This window comes from Panthera uncia, chromosome B1 (assembly GCF_023721935.1).
Source record: "Panthera uncia isolate 11264 chromosome B1, Puncia_PCG_1.0, whole genome shotgun sequence".
NCBI classification, from domain to species: Eukaryota; Metazoa; Chordata; class Mammalia; order Carnivora; family Felidae; genus Panthera; species Panthera uncia.
In genome coordinates this window covers 146,837,332-146,863,416 of record NC_064811.1, presented here as the reverse complement: position 1 = coordinate 146,863,416, position 26,085 = coordinate 146,837,332, and the positions used below count along the sequence as shown (strand labels likewise).

The 26,085-nt window shown below is 37.7% G+C and overlaps 1 protein-coding gene across 2 annotated transcripts in view; it reads right to left on the bottom strand.

The window, feature by feature from the left end:
- Positions 1-2,008: 2,008 nt before the first annotated feature.
- Positions 2,009-26,085, bottom strand: part of GALNT7 (polypeptide N-acetylgalactosaminyltransferase 7) — a 146,218-nt gene continuing 122,141 nt past the window's right edge. The window contains exons 4-12 of one of the 2 annotated variants that reach the window (XM_049631333.1): positions 25,209-25,339; positions 24,876-24,955; positions 22,396-22,578; positions 19,160-19,277; positions 17,302-17,424; positions 11,125-11,343; positions 7,940-8,038; positions 6,892-7,020; positions 2,009-3,594 (exon numbers count right to left, since the gene is read on the bottom strand). In XM_049631333.1, the coding sequence (XP_049487290.1) occupies positions 3,457-3,594; positions 6,892-7,020; positions 7,940-8,038; positions 11,125-11,343; positions 17,302-17,424; positions 19,160-19,277; positions 22,396-22,578; positions 24,876-24,955; positions 25,209-25,339 (1,220 nt within the window). In that variant the 3' untranslated portion in view covers positions 2,009-3,456. Of the gene's footprint in view, positions 3,595-6,891; positions 7,021-7,939; positions 8,039-11,124; positions 11,344-17,301; positions 17,425-19,159; positions 19,278-22,070; positions 22,254-22,395; positions 22,579-24,875; positions 24,956-25,208; positions 25,340-26,085 lie in introns of both variants that reach the window. The other variant, XM_049631332.1, reaches the window with a different exon arrangement.

Genomic DNA, 26,085 nt, shown 5'->3' with positions numbered 1-26,085 from the left:
AGACTCAGTCCTTCCTTTAACCTCAATTCCAGGAATAGCGGTCCACAAAAATCATTCTCTGACTTCTGTCCATTTTCCTGCAACCAATTCTGATGAACGATATGCATTTTTATAGTGCTCGGTACTTTTTAAATCTGCTTTCACATGGATTAATTTTCACATACCCAAATGACTGGCCTACTAGGTATCTGGCTCAGGTCAAATATCTGTCATGTTTTCCATTGAATTATAAGTGGATTTTTTTTTCGATTACATTCTGTCCAGAAATGAAATATATTCCAAGATCCCCATGAGACTGTTTCTGAAAAAATAAATGAACTCCCATTAACTCCAGTCTGGTCCAACGTGACTTTTTAAAATTTCTATGGTATAGCAGCTGAGAATTAGAGGACGGGACAATAGCCAAGTCAATTGAGAGAAAGTTTCCCAAATGAACTCTACGACTTATTGGAATGTGAGCAGCCACATCCTCTTTTGAGATGTCGCCTGTTGTGTCAAAAGGTCCTATGGCCTATTTTTTGGTAGGCTTCACTTCTCTCTATACTCACTTATCTGTCACGTTGCAAAGAGTTTTGACTTAAAGAAATTTTTACTTTCAATAGGCAATCAGATAACAGAAAACACTGCCAAGAAAGATAGATGTTGCTGGGGTTTTTTATAATTGGATAAGTGATTTTTGTTTTAATTTTTAAAATATTTTTTATTTATTTTTGAGAGCGAGAGCAACAGCACAAGTGGGAGAGGGGCAGAGAGAAAGGGGGACACAGAATCCGAAGCAGGCTCCAGGCTCTGAGCTGTCAGCACAGAGCCCGATGTGGGGCTTGAACCCACAAATTGCGAGATCATGACCTGAGCCAAAGTTGGACGCTTAACTGACTGAACCACCCAGGCACCCTGGGTAAGTGACTTTAAAAAAAAACAAAAAAACTGCTATACATAGGCAACCAGAGGCGAAAATAAACCTTTGTTTCTTTCCTACAGATAGGTAAGCTCCGTGTATGCTAAGCACATTCTAAGCAGAATTATAACCAACATTCAAGCACATAGTCAACATATTACTATGGTATATATTTTAGCTATTATGTTAGTGTACCTGGTAAACAATAAAATAATTATTTCAAACATGCAGTGTTTGGATTTAGAAATGATTACAAATACTGAAAAAAAAACATGGATTAAAATACAGTATTTTATTTTTTTCTCACCTAAAAAACAAGCAACCCAGAATTAAGATATACATAAACTTCTCAAATTTATCCCTAATAAAATTTGAATATTTATACAATTTCTACAGAAACATACAGTGTATCAAAATCTGCATAAATCAAATTTATAAAATGTGTAGAAATGCATAGTGATATTATCAACTTACAAAGCAAGGATATGGGAATTATTTCCAAAGCAGCCTACAGTAGAAAATAGTCCTATGGCAGCAGCTTCTGATGTTTTTCATGTTTGGTACAGTTTCTGATTTCAATATATAGAATCATTTTCATAGAGTATTAACGAATTGCACAAAGTACCCATTTAAAATTTACATGCACAGTTTATGTGCCACCTTTCTTAGGCCTATGCATAGTTAGCAAGGTTATAATCTATTCAACAAGGAAAATGGAGCCTATTTGCAGAGATACAAGTAATTGAAGTACCAATTGTCTTAGTTTCCTTTTTATAGTTGATTTTGCAATTATATAAGCATATATAAATGTATTCCTTTTTAAACATCCCTAGAGATGAATGAAAGTTAAAATGGTTGATCACAGATCAGTAGCAAAATACAAATTGACAATTCAAAATTATAAATAAAATTCCATTCAGGATGTTTAAATCTGACTCTCTAAATTTAAGAGCTAAGCTTGGAAGAAAGAAATCTGTAGGCTTTTCTTCTTTCCTTTTTTAAGCTGTAATTAAAAATAGTTCCCTCTGGCAGTAGTTTGTGAAATTCCTTTCATTGTAATGATATCATGATTACAGGATCAAAAATGCTTAATTTACTTGCCATTCCCCATTTCATCCTTTTTTCTTTCTTTCTTTCTTTCTTTTTTTTTTTAAACTCAATGTAGCATTTTAATCTTTTGGGTAACAAAAGACTATTTAGAAATTAAAACTGAATTGACCACTTGCACTGTTTGGTTTTCCTACAGTAAGTCCTATCTTAATAAATGTTTAAATCCAAACAAGTCTTCTTTTTCACTGGAGAAATACTAATAGGAATATGCTTCCTAAAAAAAATTAAACACTAGAGAACCAAAACCTAACCTAACAGAAGTTCATATTTGTTAATGAACTGTATTTTTAAATAGATTTTAATTTAAAAAATGTGTAGGGAATTTCATTTGGATGAAGATATACATGAAACATCCATTCACTCTTGGCTTCATAGGTTGCACAGCTTAGGTTAATAATGCACAGGAGTTTTTGTAAGGCTTAATCTAAAAAGGGCTTGGGAATTCTTACGTTGGTCAGAATGAAACTCTGATGTGTTTACAGTGGTGTTTTGTTATTTTTGTTACCCCCATATTTCAAGATTTCGAAACTGAGAATTACTTATAGTTTTCTATAGTGACAGGTACTGGGGAAAAGTAAATCCCAGATGTCAGTGGACAATTTTTCTCTAGTTGGTAGACCCTCTTGACTGATCTTGGGAGTCAGTATCAACAGAGAGCATTGGGAATGCCAGCATGTAAGGAAGTTAATGCCATACAATCTTCAACCCTATGAAATAGCCTTGGGATGTTCCATACTTTTCTTTCTCAAGCCGCACAACATTCAATTTCAGAGCAAATGGTAGCATGTAAATTCATTTCTGAGTAATAAATATATTCCTCATACAGATGACAATTCCATCAATACCATCCTAAAAATTTCATCAAAAGCTCTTGAAATATATACTGAGAAATGAAAGAGGCACTAAATGTGTTGAAATTCACCTTTCAAAAAAGCAGCATGACTGTGAAGGAAGGCCACCTTGGCTAAGAACCTGTGGCAGTGCTTCATAAAGATGTAAAATTAAATAAAGACACAACAGGTTGATAATCACCAAGTTATATATGAAAGTCTGGTTACTCCAACCTTTTTTCAAGTGTGTTAAAGAAAAAAAAAAATCAAACTGCCTTTCAGACCCCTGAGTGTAATCCCAAAGAAGACAACAATGCTTTTAACTCTGTTCTAATTAAAACAGAGCTAAATGCACAAATTACCAACATCATCTTAAAACAAAACAAAAAAAGATGTAAACATCTACAAAGTTTAAGGTAAAAGCAGTTTTGTAAACAGTAACTGCAGATGATAATGTTATTGTAAAATCACAGTTTATCAACATCCTTCAAACTGATCAGGAGGTTCTGGGTTTGGAGCTGTACAGAGTTAATAATAGTTGCAGCAGGTTTCAGGCGGTTTTCAGTCCTGTATAAATTTATGTGTCAGTAGGTAGGTTATTGGTTTCTTTTATTCTTTCTAAACACTATGGATGTTATTCATTTCCCACTTTTGAGTCATTTTACTGGAGTCACAATTGGAGATGAACACTTGATGTAGGATGTCTGAGCGATCTAAGCACTTTCCTGAAGGAATGTGAGTAAATCTGTGCAGGTTCTGGAAAACAAAGGAGAAAGGAGTTTTAAATGTGCACTTTTTTTGATATCACTGACATTAGAAGAAGTCATTACCTGGCTTTCACAAGGAGATGGTTCTAGAAAATTGGACAGGCTTAAGCTAAACATTCCTCAGACTTTGGAGTTTTCCTGATTGTCAGTCTTCTAAGTCCTTTTATTGTTAAGTCATAATGTACTGCTGGTACCATAAATTCAATGGTATACAAACTTCTTCAGTTCCCATCCTGGCTAATGACAAAACTATCCTTCGTGTCCTCAGGACAGAGGCCTTTCATGCTACACTTCCCTTCATTCATTCTGTTTGTAGCAGCAATTGAGGACTGATAGTTGCAAAGTCTCTGATCTATCTCCTTTCCCACACCCACTGCATATGCCTTAGTTTAGCCCTCATCATCTATTGTGCATTTCTTCAATATAACTCAGGGCTTCGCATACTGTAGTCCTCAGACTAAGACTGGGCCCGTAAGATCAAAACTATTTTCATAATAACACAAAGACCCTATTTGCCTTTTCACTGCACTAACATTTATACTGATGGTGCAAAAGCATTGGCAGGTATAAGTGCTGGGGCCTTAGCATAAGTCAAGCAGTGACATAAGTGTTCTAGTAGTCTCCTTATTCATGGCCATACATCCAAAGCTAAAAAAGAAAATGCTAGTTTTACTTCAGGATGTCTAATGATGAAACAGTAAAACGACTAAGTTTTATTAAATCTTGACCCTTGAGTATACTTTTAAAAATATTCTGAGCTGAAATGGAAAATAGGCATAAAGCACTTCCATATAGTGAAGTGCAATGGTTATCCTGAAGGAAAAGGAAAACACGTGGGCACTTGTTTGACCTGAGTGTCCAACTAGCTGCTTTTTTCATGTAATGTCATTTTGACCTGAAAGGAAAACTCTAGACAAACTGTGATTATTCAAACTTGGGACTGGGTAGACATTTTCTGGACAATGAAGTAAGCCTGTCACTTAAAAAACAACACAGCTGACAGTATTTGTTGCCACTGATAGAATTTGAGGTTTAAGCAAAAATTAGAGTTGTGGAAAACGTGTACCCACCACCATGAACTTGACAGCTTTACCATGAAATCAGTGGTTATATCTGTGATTTTTTTTTTTGATACTGTATGATGAAATGTGTCAACATATGGAAGACCTACATAACTTGGTGAATCAATATTTTCCAAACAAGCAGTGCATGCGTGATATTACAAAAGCAGACATGGGCAAAATAGATTTTAATGTAATATAGGGCAAAATGTTCACTGATATGGTTTCAGAGTCTATACTGCAAATGATCTTTAAGAAACTACCACTTATCTAGTTGTGGGGTGGCATCAAAGAACAGCTACAATGACCTGAAAAGCCTACTAAATGAACCCTCTCTTCTCCAGCTGCATGTTTGAGTCTGATTTTCCTCATATATACTTCAACTAAAACAATATATCACATCAAATTGAAGGTAGAAACAATATGAGAATTCAGCTGTATTCTATTAAGCCAGACATTTAAAGGGATTTGAAAAACTATAAAAAAATGCCATTCTTCTCACTTTGTTGAAAAACTGTAATTTGTCATTCAAATTGTTTATATGAATATGTAGTAGGGTTATTATTACTTTTACATGAATGAAAACATACATACAAATACAACAAAAATACATACTTACAAAATTTGTCAGGTTTAATTTGCAACCCAGAAAATATTGTTAGTTATAACCTAGATAAATAAAATCTGCGTGCGTGTGGGGGTCTCAATAATTTTCAAGAGTGTAGAGGGAATCTAGAGATCGGAAAGCTTGAGAACTGCTGACTGAGCTGATCTGCTTATCAGTCCATACTTTGCACAATGTTTCTAGAATTATTTTCCTAAAAGTATCCACTGTTTCCTATCACTGTGTTCCTCAAATAATGTCATTCACTTTCCAAAACTTACAAAGTCAAGTTGAATGTTCTTTCATGTGGACTCCAATTCAGGGATACCAAACTAAACATGATCCCTAGAGTTTTCTACAGTTTTACTCCATGCCTTTGTTCACCCAGTCTTCTTATTTATCCTCCATGAAAAGCCTTTTTATATCTCAAGACCTGGAACAATAATACTTCCTATATGAAACTTGTCAGAAATAATTCCTCCTATTAATCTCTTCTTTGTTAACCTAAAATATATACATTCCATTTTTTATCCATTAAACTACTTTTGGATGGTAGTTTCTGGTCTGCTAGAGCCTTCTTTTACTATTTTACTAATACCATTTTATTAATACCCTATCATTTATTGCTATTATTCATCTTTGTGGAAACAAATGCTCTGTTCTTCAGGATTTATGTTCATGTTCTCCTTCCTAACTTGTTATAAGAAAAAAATCAGCAACTGACATACACTTACCACTTCATGGTAATTATCTGGGAATGATGATGACTGAGAATATTAAGCTGGGTCATAATACCGTCACTACATAGCAAATAAGGGCTTGCCTAACAGACATGGTACGATAACAACTACTAACTGAGCAAATGAAGTTGAGAGTTGCCAGATTCTTTTGGTTTGGGGCAGCTTTCCCAACTTTGTGTTTCTCAATAAATTTAGTCAAGTCTAGACTCTGAAAATTATACATCAATCCATTAATATGTTGGAATCTTCAACTTGGCAAAGAGCTTTGAATATTCACAGGTGAAAGAGCAAAACTGCTCCTGCAGTGTCAAGTGAATAACTAAACATGACCTTTAAGCAAGCAATAGGCAATATTTATCCAGTTGTGTTTAGCAAATAACGCTAATAAAGAGAGGTCACGAAGGCCCAGATTTCCAAGTGTTATTTGTTTGTCTCTATCTCCACCTGCTGGACAACATGAAATATAAATGCAATATTTTAAAAGATTTTACATACATATAATTTCAATTACATATGTAATTTTTAAATAATTTTACTTTAATGAATGACTCCTTTAGATTTAACAAATAAGATTTCGATATTAGAACAATGGTGATTACTGCCTCACAGAACAGATTTTTCCCGTGTTACTGAAATTAGCACTGGGTCTTCATAGACATTCTGTGACCTCATTACAGGACGTTATACCAGAGAATGAAAGTGATGCTTCATTATGGAACAAGGAGTCACTCAATGCTCAGGAAAACAAATGACTAACTAGAGGGAAATGCAAGTCAACCTGAATTCAGGTTTTAAGATTTATACATCTAAATTTCGTATGGTAGATGTTATTAAAATGAAATCACAAATAATATCATTTCAGGAGTTGAAACGCACAATACCTTGAAGTACTGCCATTCCTTAAATTCATTTAGATTACAGTGTGTAATCATAATTTTTGATCCATCAGGCCCCTTTGTCAAACACTGGTCATATTGCATAAGTTGGTTAGCTTCGTTGATTCGAAAAAGCTATTAAAAAAAAAAAAGAAATAAAGTAACAGAGGCACTTTCTCTTCTAACATACATTATTTTATTTTAAGGATTTCACTGTTAAGTAATCTCTACAACCAACATGGGGCTCAAACTCACAACCCCGAGACCAAGCCTCTCATGCTGCACTGACTGAGCCAGCCAGGTGCCCCAGATATATATTATTTAAAAGAAAAAAAGAAAGAAAGGAAGGAAGGAAGGAAGGAAGGAAAGAAAGAAAGAAAGAAAGAAAGAAAGACAGACTTAACTCAAAATTAAATTCAGTGACTATCTTACTTTTCTATAATTTTTCTGTATGTTCAGAATTTTAAGTCCAGAGAGAAGAACTATATTCATTTTGATATTAACGAAGACTCCTATTAACACCTAAAGGATTATGTTCTTTAGCCTCTTGGATATAGAATGGGTCATTAACACATATTTATTATGTACCAACAATGTAAGCAGATGAAAAAGTAGAAACAGAGCTGATGACATTTCACAGTCTAAGTCAGAGACAAGAACAATACCCATATAAGGAAATAAAATATATTAGTGAAATATACTTACTGGCAGTAACATCCTAGCTTATAAGGGGGAAATGTGGAATACTGAACAATATTTGCAAATAAAATTGTTCAGAGAGTTGGCTTACATGATTCTATACTCACACAGGAATATATTCTAATCTCTTATATCAGACATAAATTCTAGGTTCAGATTGGTTCTGTGAAAACCAATAATGCTGTCATCCTCCTCATCTAAATAAATGTTTTAGCACTGTCAATTTTTTTTATACAATGTTTTACTTTACCCAAACAAAATTATCAAATTAAAAAGCAAACTAAGCCCCGTGATCAGTAAGATATTCTGCTCCAATGCAGCAGACCTATAAAAACATAGAAATATGGTTATTTACCTGATTCCCTCCCATCCGGTGGCAGGGTCCTAGTTCAACAAAGCCTCCATTTGTTTTCCCCATGCTATCAATGCAGTAAACAGTTTCAAGGCCTCTGATCTACAAAAATGAACAAAGAGCCAAAGAGCAGGCAACAGGTTAGCTGTAATGCACTCTAGCTTCAGAGAAAGAGGGTTTCATGCTAAATACTGCTGTTCACGGTGGAAATCTGGGTGTGTGTAATGCCAGGTTTTGACAGTACTATCAGTCTTGGAGTAGTTTACAGCATACCAGTCATCTCTGAAATCGTTTATGATCTTGAAGTCAACACTGGAATGGGCTCATCCCAACTATGGGCACTGGTCTATAGATTTCGATAAAATACCACAGAGGAAAGAAAATTAAAAAGATATCATTAAATACAATTCCAGATTCATGCTGATTCGTGTGGATGAGAAGCAAATAGAGTACAGTTACCTATTACCTCAGTGGTAAGAGACACTGGCCCAGAATTGAATATGTAAGGGAACTCTTCCAAATGGCTCTGTGACAATTTTGGCAGCTGTCTCAAAGGGGCCTAGGGAGCAAAGATTATGGCGAATGGGCCAGGCAGTAAGACTTTTCCCTGACAGTGAATAATGTAGGTGAGAAGCAAACGCAGGGGATCATCTTTGGGATGCACATTTTGTGTAAAAATCACCTTTTTTCCTTTCTTGGAAACACTATATATTTGTATCTCAATTATAAATTACTATAGTATTTGGATAAAATGTTAAAAAAAATGTTTATTCTTTCAGCAAATATTGACTGAGCACCTATGATGATGAGTGCTTTAGCAGATACAAGGAGAATCAAGTCATGGTCCAGGACCCTCATGTCCGTGAGAGACTGAAGGCTAAGTGTCAATCAGGATGGAGGGTTGGGCATGTGAAAAAAGGAGGCTCTTGCCCTGCCTGGAGGAACTCTAAAGACTGCCTCAAGGGGACATGCGGTCTAAACGGGTAGGGGTTTACCTTGCAAAATGGAAGGAATGCTGAGAAGTGAGGTGTAAGGTACAGGGGCCAGGATGGGGATAGGGGTTAGGGTGAAGCTATATTTGGGGGTGAACTTCTAAAGCGAGAACAGAAAATTTCATCTATCCATTCACTCATGTCTTTATTCATCAAATATTAAGTGACTACTGTGTCAGGCATGTGGCAGGCTTTGATACACCAGTGAGCAAAATAGATAAAAGGTCCTCGCCCCAGCGAACTTACATTCTAGGTAGGGAAAGAGACTATAAGCAAAAAACATAAACACGTTTGGAAGCAGTAAGTGCCATGGGGGAAAAGAAAAGAACAAGTTAAAGGTGGTGGCTAAGACTGTTTGGGGGACGGCAGGCAGTTCTCATTGAGAAGGTAACACAGTTTGCTATAATATGCTATGATAGAACATAGAGATGAAATAAAGAGTATGGGGAGGTACGTGTTAAATCAAGATGTGCACAGCGTGTCGGTTTCTTTTATTCCCAAACTCTAAATGTCAGGGTTCCTTAGGGATGGATCCCATCTTCTTTTATCCATCTCTGTTTTCTCCCTAGGTGAGTTCATTCAGTTTCATGAGACAATCTACCCGCTGATGGCTCCAAATGTACATTGCCTCTTTTCTGGGCTTCAATATCACGTAGTCTGTTATCTACTTGACAGCCGCACCTGGATGTCCAGTAGGCACTTCCCACAATCAGAAAGCCAATAAAAACTTGCTATTCCCCCACGCTTCCCCCTCATCCCCTCCATCAGCATCCCAATCTCAGCTGCCACCGAATCAGCTACTCAAATAAAAAAACACAACTAGTCATCTTGGCCCTTATCCTTCACATACCCGTCTGTCAGCGATCTGCCTCCAGATGAATTATGTACCTTGCATTTGTCGGCTTGTCTCTGTTCCATTTTTGACATCCTCGTCTCAGCCACCATCGTCCTTTCTTACCAGAACTACTCTACTAGTTTCCTAATTGGCATCCTTGTTTCTACTCTAAATCCTCACAACAGGGTGATTAAAAAGCAAGGCATCAATCAACTTATGTTACCTGCTTAAAACCCTCCCACAGCTTCCCATACCTATAGGATAAAGGCCTCCCTCCTCATTAATCTCTTTTCTGATTATCATAAAGGCAAAGCATTTCCTGACTCAGAGCCTTCAACCTCACCATTTTCTTTACTTGGAACACTCCCTCCTGGCTCTCTGGTTGATCACTCAGATTTCAGATTAAATGTCACCTCTTCAAAGGTGGCTTCCTTAATCTGTCCCTAAATTCTCTTGACCGTCACCTGTTTATTTCCTTTGAGGGCCTTACCACCATCTGCCATTATCTTCTTTGTTTCCCTTTTGTTGTCTTTTTCCCCCCAAGGGGAAAGACCTGATGAAAGGGACCTGCTTGTCTTATGTCTACAAGAGTGACTGGTACATAGTAGGCCCTTGACCACTATTTGTTGAATACTTAATTACACAATGATACATAAGTTTGAAAGTTCATGGCATGTTTAATATACCCATGAGGCAGCAGTATTAGGCTCATGGGTGGGGGGACATGAGAAATGAGATTACAAACGCAAGTCTGAAGAAACAAAAAAATGACAACAGCAACCAATGCCTGACCTTACTTATTTTCAGTTACTATCAATCCATTCACTTATTTGACAAGCATTGTTTGAGTGTCTATTGTGTATGGGGAGGTCTCTGTGTTAGTCCATTGGGACACAATGGTGAACCAGGTCCTGGGTCGAGAGACTGGCTGAGAGATAGGCAATTTTGAATGTTATGAGAACCCATGGAAAGATCCAGAACTCAGTTTTTCTGACAGAGTGGGGAAGGATAAGAGTGGCTTTTCAGAACTGGTGCTCTCTAAATTGCGAGCAATAGGGTAAGTTGGAATTGGTCAGGAAAAGGAGTCAGAGTGAGGGGCAGGGAAGTGGCAGAGGCTGCAGGGAGTGGACAGTGCTCCAGGATGGAGAGCCAGGAGTCCAAAAGCTGAGAGCAGGGGACACAGTGGTCAGGGGAGGTGTTAACAGTCTGGTAGAAAGGTGGGGGAGGACAGTTTTTAGAGAAACTTTTCTCCAAGAATTTTTCTCCTTCACTCACACATTTCCATCTTTCTCTGCCTTCTCCCAAACTCAAGTCTCCAAACATACATAGTTATTGAGATCTGAATACCAGCTGATACTTACTTCTCCCCATTCAACATTTTTGGGTGGCAAAGGGTAGTGTGAAGTTATGTCATAAGCTATTTCTTCCATGAACCATTTGAAACTTTTGCAGTTGTGATCCTCTCGAAATTTTTTCAGCTCAGATATATCCCCATATGCTAATGCCTTTGATTCAGGACGACTGGCATAGAAGTAGTCTTTATATTCATCCCACCACACCTCTACAACTCGAACATAATTCTGTGAAAAAGAAAAGATGATGAGAAAGGAAAAGATCTGCAATGCTGTCAGCAGCCCATCTTAGACACATTAAATATGACCAACGTATAATAAACTCATTTCAATAGGACCTGATATTTAATAAAACAAACGCAAGTGAGTTAACGACTCTAATATGTCAATTGCTAAGGGTAGAATGTGATGCATGTTCAACTAAGAAGTGATGGACACAGAATCTGACGTCACTGAGCTGTAAGATCGCATATTCTAAGATCATATATTCTATCCTGCTTTTAGAGGAAGAAGGTGAAGCCCAGAGAGGGTTTAGGGGAGGCTGGCGGAAAATGGGTGCTCCTTTGCTCAGAACAATCTCTTTCATTTAGAACCACACTACCAGCATGTGTAGGGAAAAGGCTCATTTCAGGAACCAGCGTGAAAAACAAGAGCTCTGTTGAATAAAACACATTTTGTTTGCAAGTGGCTTTTTTGGTCACATTATGACTGTACTAGAACCATTTTGCTATAACCCAGAATTTATAGGATACTTTCACCACTTGATGCACTTTAAGGGAAAGCAACTAAAGAACAATAAAATAAGTTAATATTGTGATAACTGACAAAGATCTATCTGCTAAGGCTTAACTGAACAAATGTCTGTAGGCATGAACGTTGTGACAGATTGAGTGCATTCTCAATCTAGTCCCTTGGTCTTGTACGTTATTCATCAGCATATTTTCTCTGTAAAAGGCCAGAGAGTAAGTACCTTTGGCATTGCAGGCCATACAGTTTCTGTAGCAACTACTTAGCCCTGTTGTACTGAGGAAGTAACTGGAGACCATACGCACACAAAAGGATGCGGTGGTGCTCCAATAGCAATCACTTTATTTACTGAAAAGGGCTGGATTTGGCCTAAAGGCCATAGTTGCTGACCCCTGTGTTACATCAGGAGTAGAAAATACCTTGCGTTCAGACTAAAATTCTCCTAGGCTATAACTACCAAAAGGCGAACATGCTCCCACAGGCATGCTGTTGCAAAAGCCCATGGGTTCAAAAAAGTTTTAAATGTGTAATATTGCTGAATATGTTAAAAAATTTTTTATTTATTTATTCATTTTTGAGAGAGAAATAGCGCGAGTGGGGGAGGGGCAGAGGTGGGGGGGTTGCGGAGAGAGAATCGTAAGCAGGCTCTGCATTGTCAGCGCAGAGCCCAACACAGGGCTTGAACTCATGATACCATGGGATCATACCTGAGCCAAAACCAAGAGTCAGATGCTTAATCGCGCAAGCCACCCAGGTGCCCCCATTGCTAAGTATTTTTAATTTTTGCAAATTCATCCAGAATTAGACACAGCCCGTGTCTGATGAACACGAAGCTAAATACTAATGAACACGAAGAATGAAACGTGCATACATAAGGTTATAGCAACACAAAGAAGGAGCATTTATTTGTTTGGGATGGAGAAATCCAGAGGGCCACCATGGAAGGGCACTGGACAGCTGTGTCTTGAAGGAGTGGTTAATTCTGTGTGAACGGTAGTCAGGGCAAAGAGGAACCCAAATGAAGTATGGCAAATCATGGTGCATTTGTAGTCCTAAAAGTAGTTTACCACAACTTACCTTGTGTTTTGCGAAAATTAAGGAGTTCATCTAGCAAAGCATTTAGATTCGTGACTGGTACATAATAAGTTGTCAAAAAGTGTTAGCTATGATTATTATTCTTTTCTAAAATTCTTTGAATTTTATCTTTTGGCTGACAGTCATCGAAAGGTTTTAAGCAGGTACAGGTATGAGATTTAATGATCAGGGGAACCACACTGGTGGTGAGTGGAAGACAGATTAAAGGGGATTGAGCCTGATGGTGGAGAGCCAAACAGGAGGCAATTCAATTATCTATATGGGAGAGATCTGAGGACCTGCACTAAGTATAGGAAGGAATGGATTTCGGACATAATGTATGAGGTAGACTCTTCAGGGCTTGGTTCAGTGGGAGGGAAGGGAGGACTACCCCAACATGCCCCGTAAGTTTCATTCGTGGGCAAACAGAGAATATAGGAAAGGGAAATGCTTTTGAGAAAAAGTTAAAAAGTTCAGCTTTGACTCCATTGAGTTTGAAATGTCTGAGGGTCATCTGAGAACATAATTCTGAGAGGCAACTGACCATTAAAGTCTGAGGCTCAGAGAAGACACACGAGCTGAATAAGTCGACATAAACCATTATTAGCACACTGTGGTTGAAGTGGATGATGTTAAAGCTGGAGGGAAAAAAAGCACCTGGCACACTCTAGCACTCACTAAGTGTAGACTGAATGTTACATTTATCAGATAGTTTTTATGATATGTACAGTTCATTTTTAGAGTGGATAAATATTTCCCTCACATCTCTCTTCCTTGTAGCACAGGCCTTCATGAATCAATGTGATCTTTCATTCTTTGTGATTATGGGTCCAAATCCAAGGGCAAGTTCTTTCCTGTAATGCCAGTCAGGCCTGGTGTTAATATGGTGCCCTTTGCTTTAGCATGGACATTTTAATCTCATCTCCTATTCTGGCTGGGGCTCCCTTTGGCCATTTCTATGATAATTTGGCTGGTTAGAAAGCTTTGTTCATTCTTTAAGCCTTGTCATCTCTGCTTCGATTATCTATTTCCCTTTAAGGAACTATCCCAAGTTGCATCTGTAGCCAATAATAAACTTCCTTCTGACTTCCTTTTGACTTGGTTAGGGGCTCCAGAAAATGAATGGAATCAGAGTCCTACGCTCTTAGAATTTATGGAAACAGCACAATTAAAAAATCTTCAAAGTTGTTTGGTCGAGAATAAAGGACTTCATCTTCTTAGCCTCTGTGTGAAGCTTTTCTGGTTTGCCCCTGGTTTGAGGGACAAAAGATATTAATCTTTTGCAAGCACTGTTCAAAAATTTGATTTTGTTTACTATACAAACTTCTAATATGATTACTTTAATTTTTTTAAACAAAACAAAAATAATATTTTACTCAAGTGTGAATAATAGAAGCTGATATTTTCGTTTCAACTACTTTCCTACAGAGTGGTAGTCCTTTTTGAATTTATTTGAGATGTCTTTGTGGAGAGCATTCAATATAGAAATCTTAATCTGAGTGGGATACAATGAATAATCTTAAAAAATAATAAGATCCCTGACAAACATAGATACAAAGAGCCTCAACAAAATATCAGCAAGCTGAATTCAACAATACATTGAAACAATCATCCATGACGATTAAGTGGGATTTATTCTGGGGACGCAAGCATGGTTCAACATCCACAAATCAATCAATGTGGTACACCACATTAACAAAAAGAAGGATAAAAATCATATAATCACTTTAATGAATGCAGAAAAAGCATTTGATAAAATTCAACATTTATGATAAAAATTCTCAAGTGGGTATGTATAGAGGGAACATATTTCAACATAATGGAGACCCTATATGACAAGCCCATAAGTGAACATCATACTCAATGGTGAAAAGCCAAAAACTTTCCCTCTAAGATCTGAGACAAGGATGCCCACACTTGCCACTTTTAATCAATTTAGTATTGGAAGTCTTAGCCATGGCAATCAGACAAGAGACAAAAAGCATCCAAATTGGAAAAGAAGTAACACTCATTATTTGCAGATGGCATGACATATTACATAGAAAACCATAAAAACTCTATCAAAAGGCTATTAGAAGTAATAAATGAATTTAGTAAAGATGCAGGATACAAAATTAATATACATAAATCTGTTGCATTTCCATAAGAAATTAAGGAAACGATCCCATCTATAATTGCATCAAAAAAAAATCTAGAAATAAATTTAAGGAGGTGAAAGACCCATACTCCAAAAACTATAAGACACTGATGATTTTACCATATATTAACTAACTAGAATTTAAATAAAAACTTGAAATAAAAAAAAAAAAGACAAGACACCGATGAATGAAACTGAAGGCAACACAAATAAATGTAAAGATATACCACACTCATGGATTAGAAAAATCACTATTATTAAAATGTCCACACTACCCAAAGCAATTTACAGTTTAAGTGCAATCTCTATCAAAATACCAATAGTATTTTTCATAGAATGAGAACAAATAATCCTAAAATTTGCATGGAACCACCAAAGACCCCAAATAACCAAAGCAATCTTGAGAAAGAAGAACAAACTGGGAGGTATCATGCTCCCTGACTGCAAACTACACTACAAAGTTACAATCAAAACAGTATGGTATTAGCACAAAAACAGATATAGACACCAATGGAACAGAATAGCGAGTCCAGAAATAAGCCTATGCTTATATGGTCAATTAATCTTTGACAAAGAAGGAAAAGGGGAAAAGACAGTTTTCTCAATGAATGTTGGGAATACTGACAGCTACCTGCAAAAGAATGAAACTGGGCCACTTTCTTACACCACACAAAATAAACTCAAAATGACTAAAGACTTAAATGTAAGGCCTGAAACCATGACATTTCTAAGAAAACACAGGGCTAAGCTCTTGGACAATATTATTTTTGGATCTGTCTCCTCAGGCAGGTGCAACAAAAGAAAAATAGACAGATGGACTACATCAAACTAAAAAGGCTTTGTATAGTGAAGGAAACCATCAATAAAATGAAAAAGCATCCTACTGAATGGGAGGATATTTATTTGCGAACGATCCACTCAAACACGGGTTAATAGTGAAAATATATAAAGAACTCACACAATTCAATATAAAAAAACAAACAGTCCAATTAAAAAATGGTCAGATGACCTGAACAGACATTTCTCCAAAGAAGACAAACAGGTGGCCAACAGACATATGAGAAGATATTCAACATAACTAATCATCAGGGAAACAAAACCACAATGAGATATCACCTCACACCTGTCAGAATGGCTCTTGTCAAGAAGACAAGAAATATCGAGTGTTGGTGAAGATATGAAGAAAAGGGAACCCTCATGTGGCTGTTTTCGAGAATGCAAACTGGTGTAGTTGCTGTGGAAAACAGTACAGAGATTCCTCAAAAAATTAAAAATAGAACTACTCTACAGCCTAGCAGTTCTACTTCTGAGTATTTACCCCCAAAACACAAAAACACTAATTCAAAAAGATATATGTGCCCCTATGTTCACTGCAGTATTATTTACAATACAATTTACAATTACAACAACCAAGATATGGAAACAACCTAAGTATCCATTGATAAAATTGATAAAGAAGATGTGGGGTATATAGATATATTCTCTCTCTCCCCTCTCCCACACACAGGATGGAATATTACTCAGCCACAAAAAAGAATGAAATCTTGCTGTTTGTGAGACCATGGCTGGACCTAGATGGACAACATGGCTGGTGTTGTACTAAGTGAAATAAGTAAGGCAGAGAAAGACAAATACCATATGATTTCAGTCCTCTGTGGGTTCTAAAAGACAAAGGAACAAACAAAGCAAAACAGAAAAACAGATTCATAGATACAGAGAACAAACTGATGATCACCAGAGGTGGAGGGCAGATGGGTAAAATAAGGGAAGGGGAAGCCTGTGTGTACAGCACAGGGAATATAGTTAATAATATTGTATTATTACAATATTATTGTAACAGATGGTAGCTGTTACATATGGTGACAGATGGCAGCTAGACTTACTGTGGTGATCATTCCATAATATATATAATGCATAATGTATAATGTACATAAATGTTGAATGCCTGTGTATACCGGTAACTTATATAATATAAAACAAATATATATAATATGTCAACCATACTTCAAATAAATACAAAACAAAACAAAACAAAACAAAACAAAACAATAAGGTGTTTCATGAATAAGTTCAGCTTAAATTAAAAGGGGGAACCAGCATGAGTGCTTAAACGATTTATCCCATTCAGGGAGCTGACATTTAAGTGACCACCACAGCATGTGGTACATAAATGTGCCACGTGTGGTACAAAGTTCCCTAGGCTTCTCTCCTTTTACCCAAAGACTCACCTTCAGAGTTGGAGAAGACCCAACATAAATGGGCGGAGGATTCCCTTGCCAACCCTCAAGACGGTAGATGTGTCCAACGCGCGAACAAGGGACAAATAGTAATTTGCCGCCACACTGCCATATCTATCAGGGGAAAAAAAAAAAACACGTGCAAGTTGTTTCAAATGATAAAATATAGTTGAAAATTTGTCTTATCAAGGTAAATATAAAATCTAAATTAGATACAGTGTCCATGGGGAATTCATAAACTAAATAAGTCCTAAAGTGATTTGCTTGTTTTTCAAACTCTTATAATAACGAAGAATGCAATCGGGAATGCAGTCACGTTCAGCCACTAAGGGCCTCTTGTGTACCTGCAGCTTTAAACACCCTTTCCCCAGCATAACCTTTCAAAGTCACGCAGATTCTTGACTCCTGATACTATTCACTGTTTCCACTGCTAATGTATTTCCCACCTGGGTGATTAGTATAATAACCTCCAAACTGGCTTCTTCACCTCCAGCTTCTCTCTACTCAATGCTATCCTTATTTATAGTAAGAGATTATTCTAGCTAAAGGGCAGCTTTGGGTCATGTTATTCCCTTGCTTAATATCTTCAATAGGTTGCCACTGCTTATCAAGTTCAGTAAAAATCTCTTGGCTCAGCATTAAAGGCTCTCTTCCATACAGTCCTAACATACTTGTCCACTTTATCTTCTTGGATGTCTTTCTCCATGCTGTCTGATTCTGCTAAACTGCTCCTGTTTCCTGAGTATAATCTTCATGTGCCCACTTTTGTACCTTTCCCCATTCTATTTGCTCCGAGGTCTCTCTCCTCTCCTTTTATCTCTGCTTATCAATACCATGCCCGCCTTTCTAGTTTGCCTCAAATGCTACCTCCAGTAAGATGCTGTTTCATTTTGAAAATTTTTTATGTTTATTTTGAGAGAGAGAGAGAGCGAGAGCGAGCGAGCTGGGCAGGGGCAGAGAGAGGAGGAGAGAGAAATCCCAAGCAGGCTCCATGCTGCCAGCGCAGAGCCCGTCATGGGGCTTGAACTCATAAACCATGAGATCATGACCTGAGCTGAAACCAAGAGTTGGACGCTTAACCGACTGAGCCACCCAGGTGCCCCCACAATGCTGTTTCTTAATCATACCAATTGAATGCTCTTTACCTTCTCATCATATTATGAATTTGAGTACAATTCTAATCTCTTCTTATGAACTCTAAGTTCTTTGAGAGCAACGACTGAGTTGTTCTTCCGTCTCTGGACATTTAAGACAAGAGACAATAAATATCTATTTAACCCAGTTAAACCCAGTTACAGTTCTCTTTTGGGAAATGGGGGTGGGGATGGGTCGGAGCATGGAAGGTATCATTGTTCAAGGGCTGCCTCAGCAACAGGGCGGGTGCTGCAGGGAGGCAGCTCCAGGGTCAGTATGAGGATGCAAAGTCATGGTTGGGATCGGTTTCTTTCCTGAATCATCATGTCCCATAGAGGTAAAGGGTAACTGTGTCAGTGGATGGTCAAATGTGGCTCCCATACAGTGCAGGTTCTCCAAAGGGCTTTTATAACAAACAAAGACTTTAATGCACAGAAAGCCTGGGGGGTGAGGTGGGGAGTGGGAGGAGGAGGTATTTTCATTTTTGAAGTTTGCTGGCCTCAATGTTGAGATGAGCCATATAAATATGCAACAAGTCTGGATTTTGCATTTTGCCCTATTTCCCCCCAAAGGCATGCATTTTTGTTAGTCATTCTTTATAATTCGGAGAAATGCATTAAATAGATCTTTTCCCAGAAAAACCAGCCTTATCTGAAAGTCACCAAAGTCAGTAATAACTACGTAGAAAACTGCATTTGTTTAAAGAAAACGTTACCTTGTATGAGATCTCAAAGTTTTCACCACCCCAAATCTGGAGACCTGGATCATACAGACCCAGTTCAAAGAAGAACTCTCGTTCAATGGCAAATAATCCACCAGCCATGGCAGGGGACCTAAGAAAAGAAACAGTGCAATAACTAATAAAGATAAATCCCAGAATCCCTTCACTAATAGACAACAAGCCTTTTTGGAACATAGTCTAAGTAATGCACAGAAGAGACAAAACTGATGGCCAAACATTAAGAAATTACAAAGCCTTCACAAAACAATCGGTTTATAATTCATTAATGAATTTACAATTTGTCTGAAATTCAATTGATAGTTTACTACAAATTAGGGCGTTGCATCATCTTGCCATTAGAGGGTGCCTTAGTTCCTTTGTTGGTTTGAAAATTAAGCCTTGAGAGTTAGTTAAGACAGAATTTTCTTTCACTCCTAAAAATCCCGAGCCATACAACCATGGCCTGCTAACTACTCCTACAATGATTTATGAGTCATTCTAGGATGAGTGAAACCATAGACCATGGAAGTAGTCTGTCATTTTTTAATTTTATAGCTCAGGGGCATGCCAAATAAGGGTGTAAATCATTGTGGAACAGCCACAGTTCATTCAGAGTTTGCAAATGTAGCAAAGAAACGACACCAGGGAATTAGACATTAGCTATTTACTGTGTCAGGAGGCAGGAATGCAAAACGGTGATCTGCGGAGCTTCCTGAATGGAATCTTGAATTGGGCACTTTCTAGGGACGAGCCATTCTCATCACTAGAGCAAGTGATAAGGGGAATCATTTTCATCCTGTTCCCCACCCCCAATTAATTACTATGTATCATGGCTCTTAAGTAGACTCTCCGTCAGAGTACTTTCTTCCTCGCCACACCTGATATTTAATGTCACTAAATCCTACCGATTCTACCTTGAACATCTATCTTGAGCCCGTGTTCTACTTTCCAACATCACTGCTGCTTCCATCCTAGACCAAGCTACCACTGCTTGGACTGCTACGGGAACACCCCGACAGGGTCTTTTCTTCTATGCTGCCCCCATCCCAATCTAATCATACAGCAGGCAGAGTGGACTCAAGCTGGGCCCAGGTGATGCCAGACTCTCCCGACTCCTGAGTGGGCTTCCTCGTCCTGAGTTCTTCACTGCTCTGCTCACATCTCCAACAAAACCAACTCTCTTCTATCTCAGGGGTTCACCTCTGCTGTTCGCTCTCCTGCAACGTTCTTCCTCTTTCTCCACAGGGCTGACACCTCACCTTTCAAGCCTCAGCCTGCAGGGGGGCCTTTGCCAGGGAGGCTGTTCTGGCTCCTCCCGGCTGGATGAGGTTCTCCTTCCCAGAAGCTCCACGTACCCTGGGATTTTTCTTCACGTGACTTACTGCAGGTGCTGTTCCTGAGTTATTTGTGTAGTTATCTGTTTAATTTCTGTCTCGCTCATTACACTTTAGGTGCCACGAGAGAACATACTTTTTAAAAGTTTATCCCCGGAAAACAATGTCTGGCACATAGTAAGTACTCATTAAATATTTGTTGAGTGGATAAATAATAAATCAAGTAATACTTTCAATATGCATGGAAATCACATCAAGTGAAAGTCATTCTCTTATGCCTTCTCTTCTCAAGACATGCTGCCTAACCTGGTAATAAGCAGCACCAACATGTTCTTGGTTACTTCCTTGTCACATTTATTTAACTGTCGTTTACAATTATTATAACTATGCTTTTTTGATCTTTAAACATATCCCCACTTATCTCAGTATATCTTTTCAAATGCATCTTAACATGAAAACCACTTAAAAAAAATGTCTTTATTAGCTAAACCCAGGGAATGAGCAGAAATGTAAATATAATCATTACCCTTTATTTTTTACACCCAGAAGTATTCGTTAAATCAAGTGGGTAAGCAGTAAATTCCTGAATTGTTTCAAAATAGAACTTGAAAGAGAAATTTGGAAAGTGTCAAAGATTAAAATTCTATAATTTCCTTATGTTTGCCATCTCAGTATCTTGTATCACGGCATGCCCAGATCCCAGCAGCATTTGCATGACATTAGAAACACCTTCCCAAAAGAGTTCTAGCATCATCAGTAGTATAACAAGGAGAGAGAGACCAAAAGCAGAACCATAAGATCAGAAAAACAAAATTAGACACACTTAGAAGCCTCTGCTAACATCTGACCAAACATTTCATTTGGAGTCACTTTGAAGGACCGTAAAATGTTTCGGTTTAGAGACCAAACGAATAAAACAGCAGAACTGTTCTATTTTATCCCGTAAGAAGGGACAAAAGCTGATTCTAGAATAAAGTTTCCTTTTAATCAAGTGCTCTTCTGAGAAGGAAGTGATAAAGGATTTCGTGTAATATTTTCCAAAGTCATGTATTTTTTTTTTTTATTCATCAGATTTAACTGGTACAAAATTAGTATTTACGAGTTAGCATACAAAACACAAAGAAGAAGAAAAAAAAAACCAAAGAAATCTCTTGCTATTTCTCTTTCATTGTTAACGCTACAACCAAGGGATCAAAGTGGACATAAAACCAGGATTGTAAGTAATTTATGCATTTTAAATTTACAGAATGAAATTATGGTCAAAAGAATAAAACTCGATGTCTAGTCTACTAGGAAAGGAGGGCTAAAGTTTTTTTCACTCGTATTCGCAACTAATGCCATATAACCTCCCCCTGCCATCCCCCCAAAAGTGGAGCTTGCATTTAGAGAAAAAAACAATTACAAAGTAGTAAAGGTGAATTCAAGCTTCAGAACTAATGTTAGGGGAAAAACTGTTACAGAATCTGAGACAGCACCTACAGTGTTAGTAACACATTTTTTAGCTTGGCAAAAGGTTAATAGGTTAGCAGCAACTGGAGAAAAGAAAAACATGTAAGTGATTTAGTGATTACCGATATGGTTCAGTTTTTGTCTTTCTCATTCTCTTCTCTCGAGGGGTCAGAGGCACCCGTTTCCAGAGCATACTCCAATCCCATGCTCCTCGGGCATACCCATCTTCGTCACCACCCCCTTGGGGTACAATTTCATATGTGTTGCCATTTATGACATCTATAATCGGCACAGTGCAAATGGTTCTGTATTGTGTTGATGATGGCAGCAAAGATGAAATGGAAGGTATGTATGGACCCACATATTTATACAAGTACATGGGGAAGGAAAAAAAAAAAAGTACTTAGATAGACATTCCACATAAGAAAATAAAGTAGTAGTCTTTACCGATAAGGTTCAGTTTTATGTTTTCTTTTGGCCTTTTCCTTGTGGCTTAGAGGAATACGTTTCCATAGTAAACTCCAGTCCCAGGCCCCTCTGGCAAAACCATCTTCATCCCCACCTTGCTGTGGTTCAATGGAATAATCATTCCCATCTATGTAATCTATTAGAGGCACAGTACATGTAGTTCTGAAACATTTACAGAAAATGAAAAAGCATTTAAGAACCCAACACTGACTAGTTTAGCATGCCTAGCTCTATTATCTCTTTTTACTGTTGATTTTTTTCCCCCATTAGGGAACTTTAATATCTAATGGGAAACAGAAGTAAATCAATGTCTTTAAAAGTCAAGGAGCCCTTTTCTGTAACGGAAGGACACAGCAGATTTTTCTCTCAGCTTACAGACAAATGCTGAAGTTAATCATGTTTTCTCATATTTACTTTGGTCCTGTGGGCAATTTTCTCTTGGTGGTTTTGCATTATTTACAAGATTTTCTTGACTGTTACTTTCCTCCTTATCCCTCCATTAAAAAAAAATGAATACAGGGGCGCCTGGGTGGCTCAGTCAGTTAAGCGTCCGACTTCGGCTCAGGTCATGATCTCACAGTTCGTGAGTTCGAGCCCCGCGTCGGGCTCTGTGCTGACAGCTCAGAGCCTGGAGCCTGCTTCACATTCTGTGTCTCCCTCTCTCTCTGCCCCTCCCCTGCTCATGCTCTGTTTCTCTGTCTTAAAAATAAACATTAAAAAACATTTTTTTAAATAAAAAAAATGAATATAAACGTGACTATGAGCGTGAATGTGAATGCGTGTGAGCGCGAATGTGTGTGAATGAGTGTGTGCATAGAGAAATAAAACCCACTATGTTCTTAGTGGTTCTCCCAACTTTCTGTTGCTTTCTATTCCTTTGGAAACAGTTACTATGAAAACCTGTTCCTGTTCCTTTACGTGATCTTCTTTTCCCTCTCCTTTTATTGCAATAAACAAAAAACACTGCCAAAAAGAAAAAAGAAAAAAGAAAAAACAAAATAACTACTGTATTATATTCCTGCATTTTTTAAAAAAGAAGAGGGGGAAAAAACTCTTAAAAACCCTTAAAACTTGCTGACAAACTTAAGTAGTGGCCTGAGAACTTGGAGCAAAAAAAATATCTTATATTTGGGCTTCATAAAATGCTAGTTCTATACGACTAATTAGATGGAGGATCAAGTCTGCAAAGACAATTTGGCTTGTTTCAATAGTCATCCTATCAGAAAGGATTTTAACATGCAGTTCCCCAAACAGAGATTACAGCTTTACATAACCATGTTAAGGTGCTTTTTAGATGTTTAGAAACCAAGGAGAAGAGAAAAACCTATAGAATTCTGACATGGGGGAAGTGGACTTGAGACAGATGCGGTATTCTCTGCGGACCGTGGATTCCCATGGGACGGTGAGGGTGGGGGGTCACCGGGGCGTATGTGGGAATGCCACAGGACCCTGCGGAAAACCACCTCCTTATGGTGCCTGAGGACTGCTCGTTTTCACCTGAAGAGGTGAAGGTGTGTTATCTTTCTTTACTTCTCACGATTCTCAGATTTCTAAATAAATAGTGTAAAGCTATTTATCTCAAGCCGGAGAGATCTCGGCTTGAGAGTTCATTGGCTGTTTGAATTGGGGCAAATTAATTAACTCCTCTAGGCCTCAATATCTTCTTCAATACAATGGAGCTAATAATATCTATCTTGCAGAGGTGCTGTGAAGATTGAATCAGCGTGTGAAAAAAGGTTCATGACAGGCTTTCAGACCAAATCCATGGATAATTAAACCCCCCAAAGTTCTTCCTTTGATTCACACCATTCGCCCCAGGGACAGATTTTATTTCCCTCGATTCTGAAACAGTCAGAATTCTGGACTAAAAGCAGCGAAGGCTTTTGGAACTAGGAGATTAATGCTGCCTTCTATTGTTCAGACGCTTCTGTAAATGTGGTCATCGCCACATTTCTACCGCATGGCTATCTATTTCTAAACTTTAAAGTTTCTACAGGAACCCAAAGCTTTGACACGAGTAACAGCTGCTCCTTTGTATCTAAAATCGTAATTCAAAAAGGCATAAGAAACCAAGAGGTATCATCTCAAAGCATGCGCCTTCAAGTCTTTAGCACTGTTATCACAGTGTAGAGGGAACAATTAACGTCACTCTCAGACAAAGCTTTTGGAGCTACAGGGTTTTCTGTTCACTAACCCAACCACAAGATGATTCTTAAGTGAGACACCCTACACTTATCCCGAATGCTGGACTGCCTGCATCCGAATCAGCCCAAAGGATCCGTCTGGCTCCAGCCCAGAGAACCACCGGCCGAATGACAATGCTTAAAACACAGCGCTTGAGGCGCTGAATGGAAATAGAATCAGGAGAAGGAGAAGAATATTATTTGTCCTTCTCGGGCAAGGTTTACTTTTCACCCAGGAAAGAAAAAAAAAAAAAAAAAAAAGCCAAGTAACGTTACCTGTCCTTAGATATGGGAGCTACGAGCGGTGCATACCAATTAACTGCCACTTCACAGTGGGCATCAAGGTATATCAAAACCTTAAAAAACAGAGGCAGGGAGAAAGAACACTCTTCACATATGGTACATTGCATATCACACGCAATTTAACATTAGATGCTAGTAATACATTAGCATTAGAGTCCATTCTGACATAGAAGGTATCGGTTTAATAAAGCCAGCATTTCGTTTCAATTAAAAAAAAAAAAATCTGAAGGGTACTTAAAAACGGATACGATCTTTTAGTTACCAAATCCAAGATGTTAACATTGTGAAATAGCGAATGTTTCCTACCTGCCCAAGTTTAGCCTTCTGGGCACCAATACTTCGTGCTTGAATTAAACCTTCTCTTCTTTCGTTTCGAAATACCTTCACTAAGCCATTCCACAGCTTAATATAGTCATCTAGTTTTTCTTTTAAGTGTTCTATGGATAAAAGAATTCAATCAACATAAATGATATTTATGTACATAAACCGGTTAAACTCTAAATTTTCTCAAAAAACAGGAATAGGCAACAGGTACTTTGGGCAGTCCAGCTGGTCAAACAGATTGAATGTTTACAGGGAAGCAAGGTAAAGTGTATTATTTGAGTTCATTTTTTGCTTAATATGCCTACAGAGAGCTGGTTAGCCTGACAGTCATCAAACACCTCTCCAAATGTTAAACATATGATGACTATGTCAACTGACATGAAAACTTAAAAAAAAAAAAAAATCTGCATATTAATGTCATATCTAAAATCCTTCAGGCAAACATTTTGGTTACTTTAGCAGAAGTAATGGTTCCAGAATTCTGAAGATACACGGGCTATAAACAACATTATATAACTTTACTGGAATCTACATAGGGTATACGTTAAAATTGGTCTCCGGGCCATCTTTCTCTAGCTATACTCAGTGGTGAAGGTTGAGGTCTTGGTGTGATAAATATAGTCATCAAGTTGCCAAATAATAACCAAAGGATCCAATTTTCTCTGTATTGTGGGTATCAACAAGTATATGTATGGCTTCATGTACATGTGTATGTATATATATAACTACCATGTATACATACATAAATATTTAAATATAAGATTTATGTATAACAAATAAATATATACATATATTTGCAATCTGGTAGAGGAAACTTTGTCAAAACAAAGACACATTTGCCAAAGTTTCCACCTTGGTT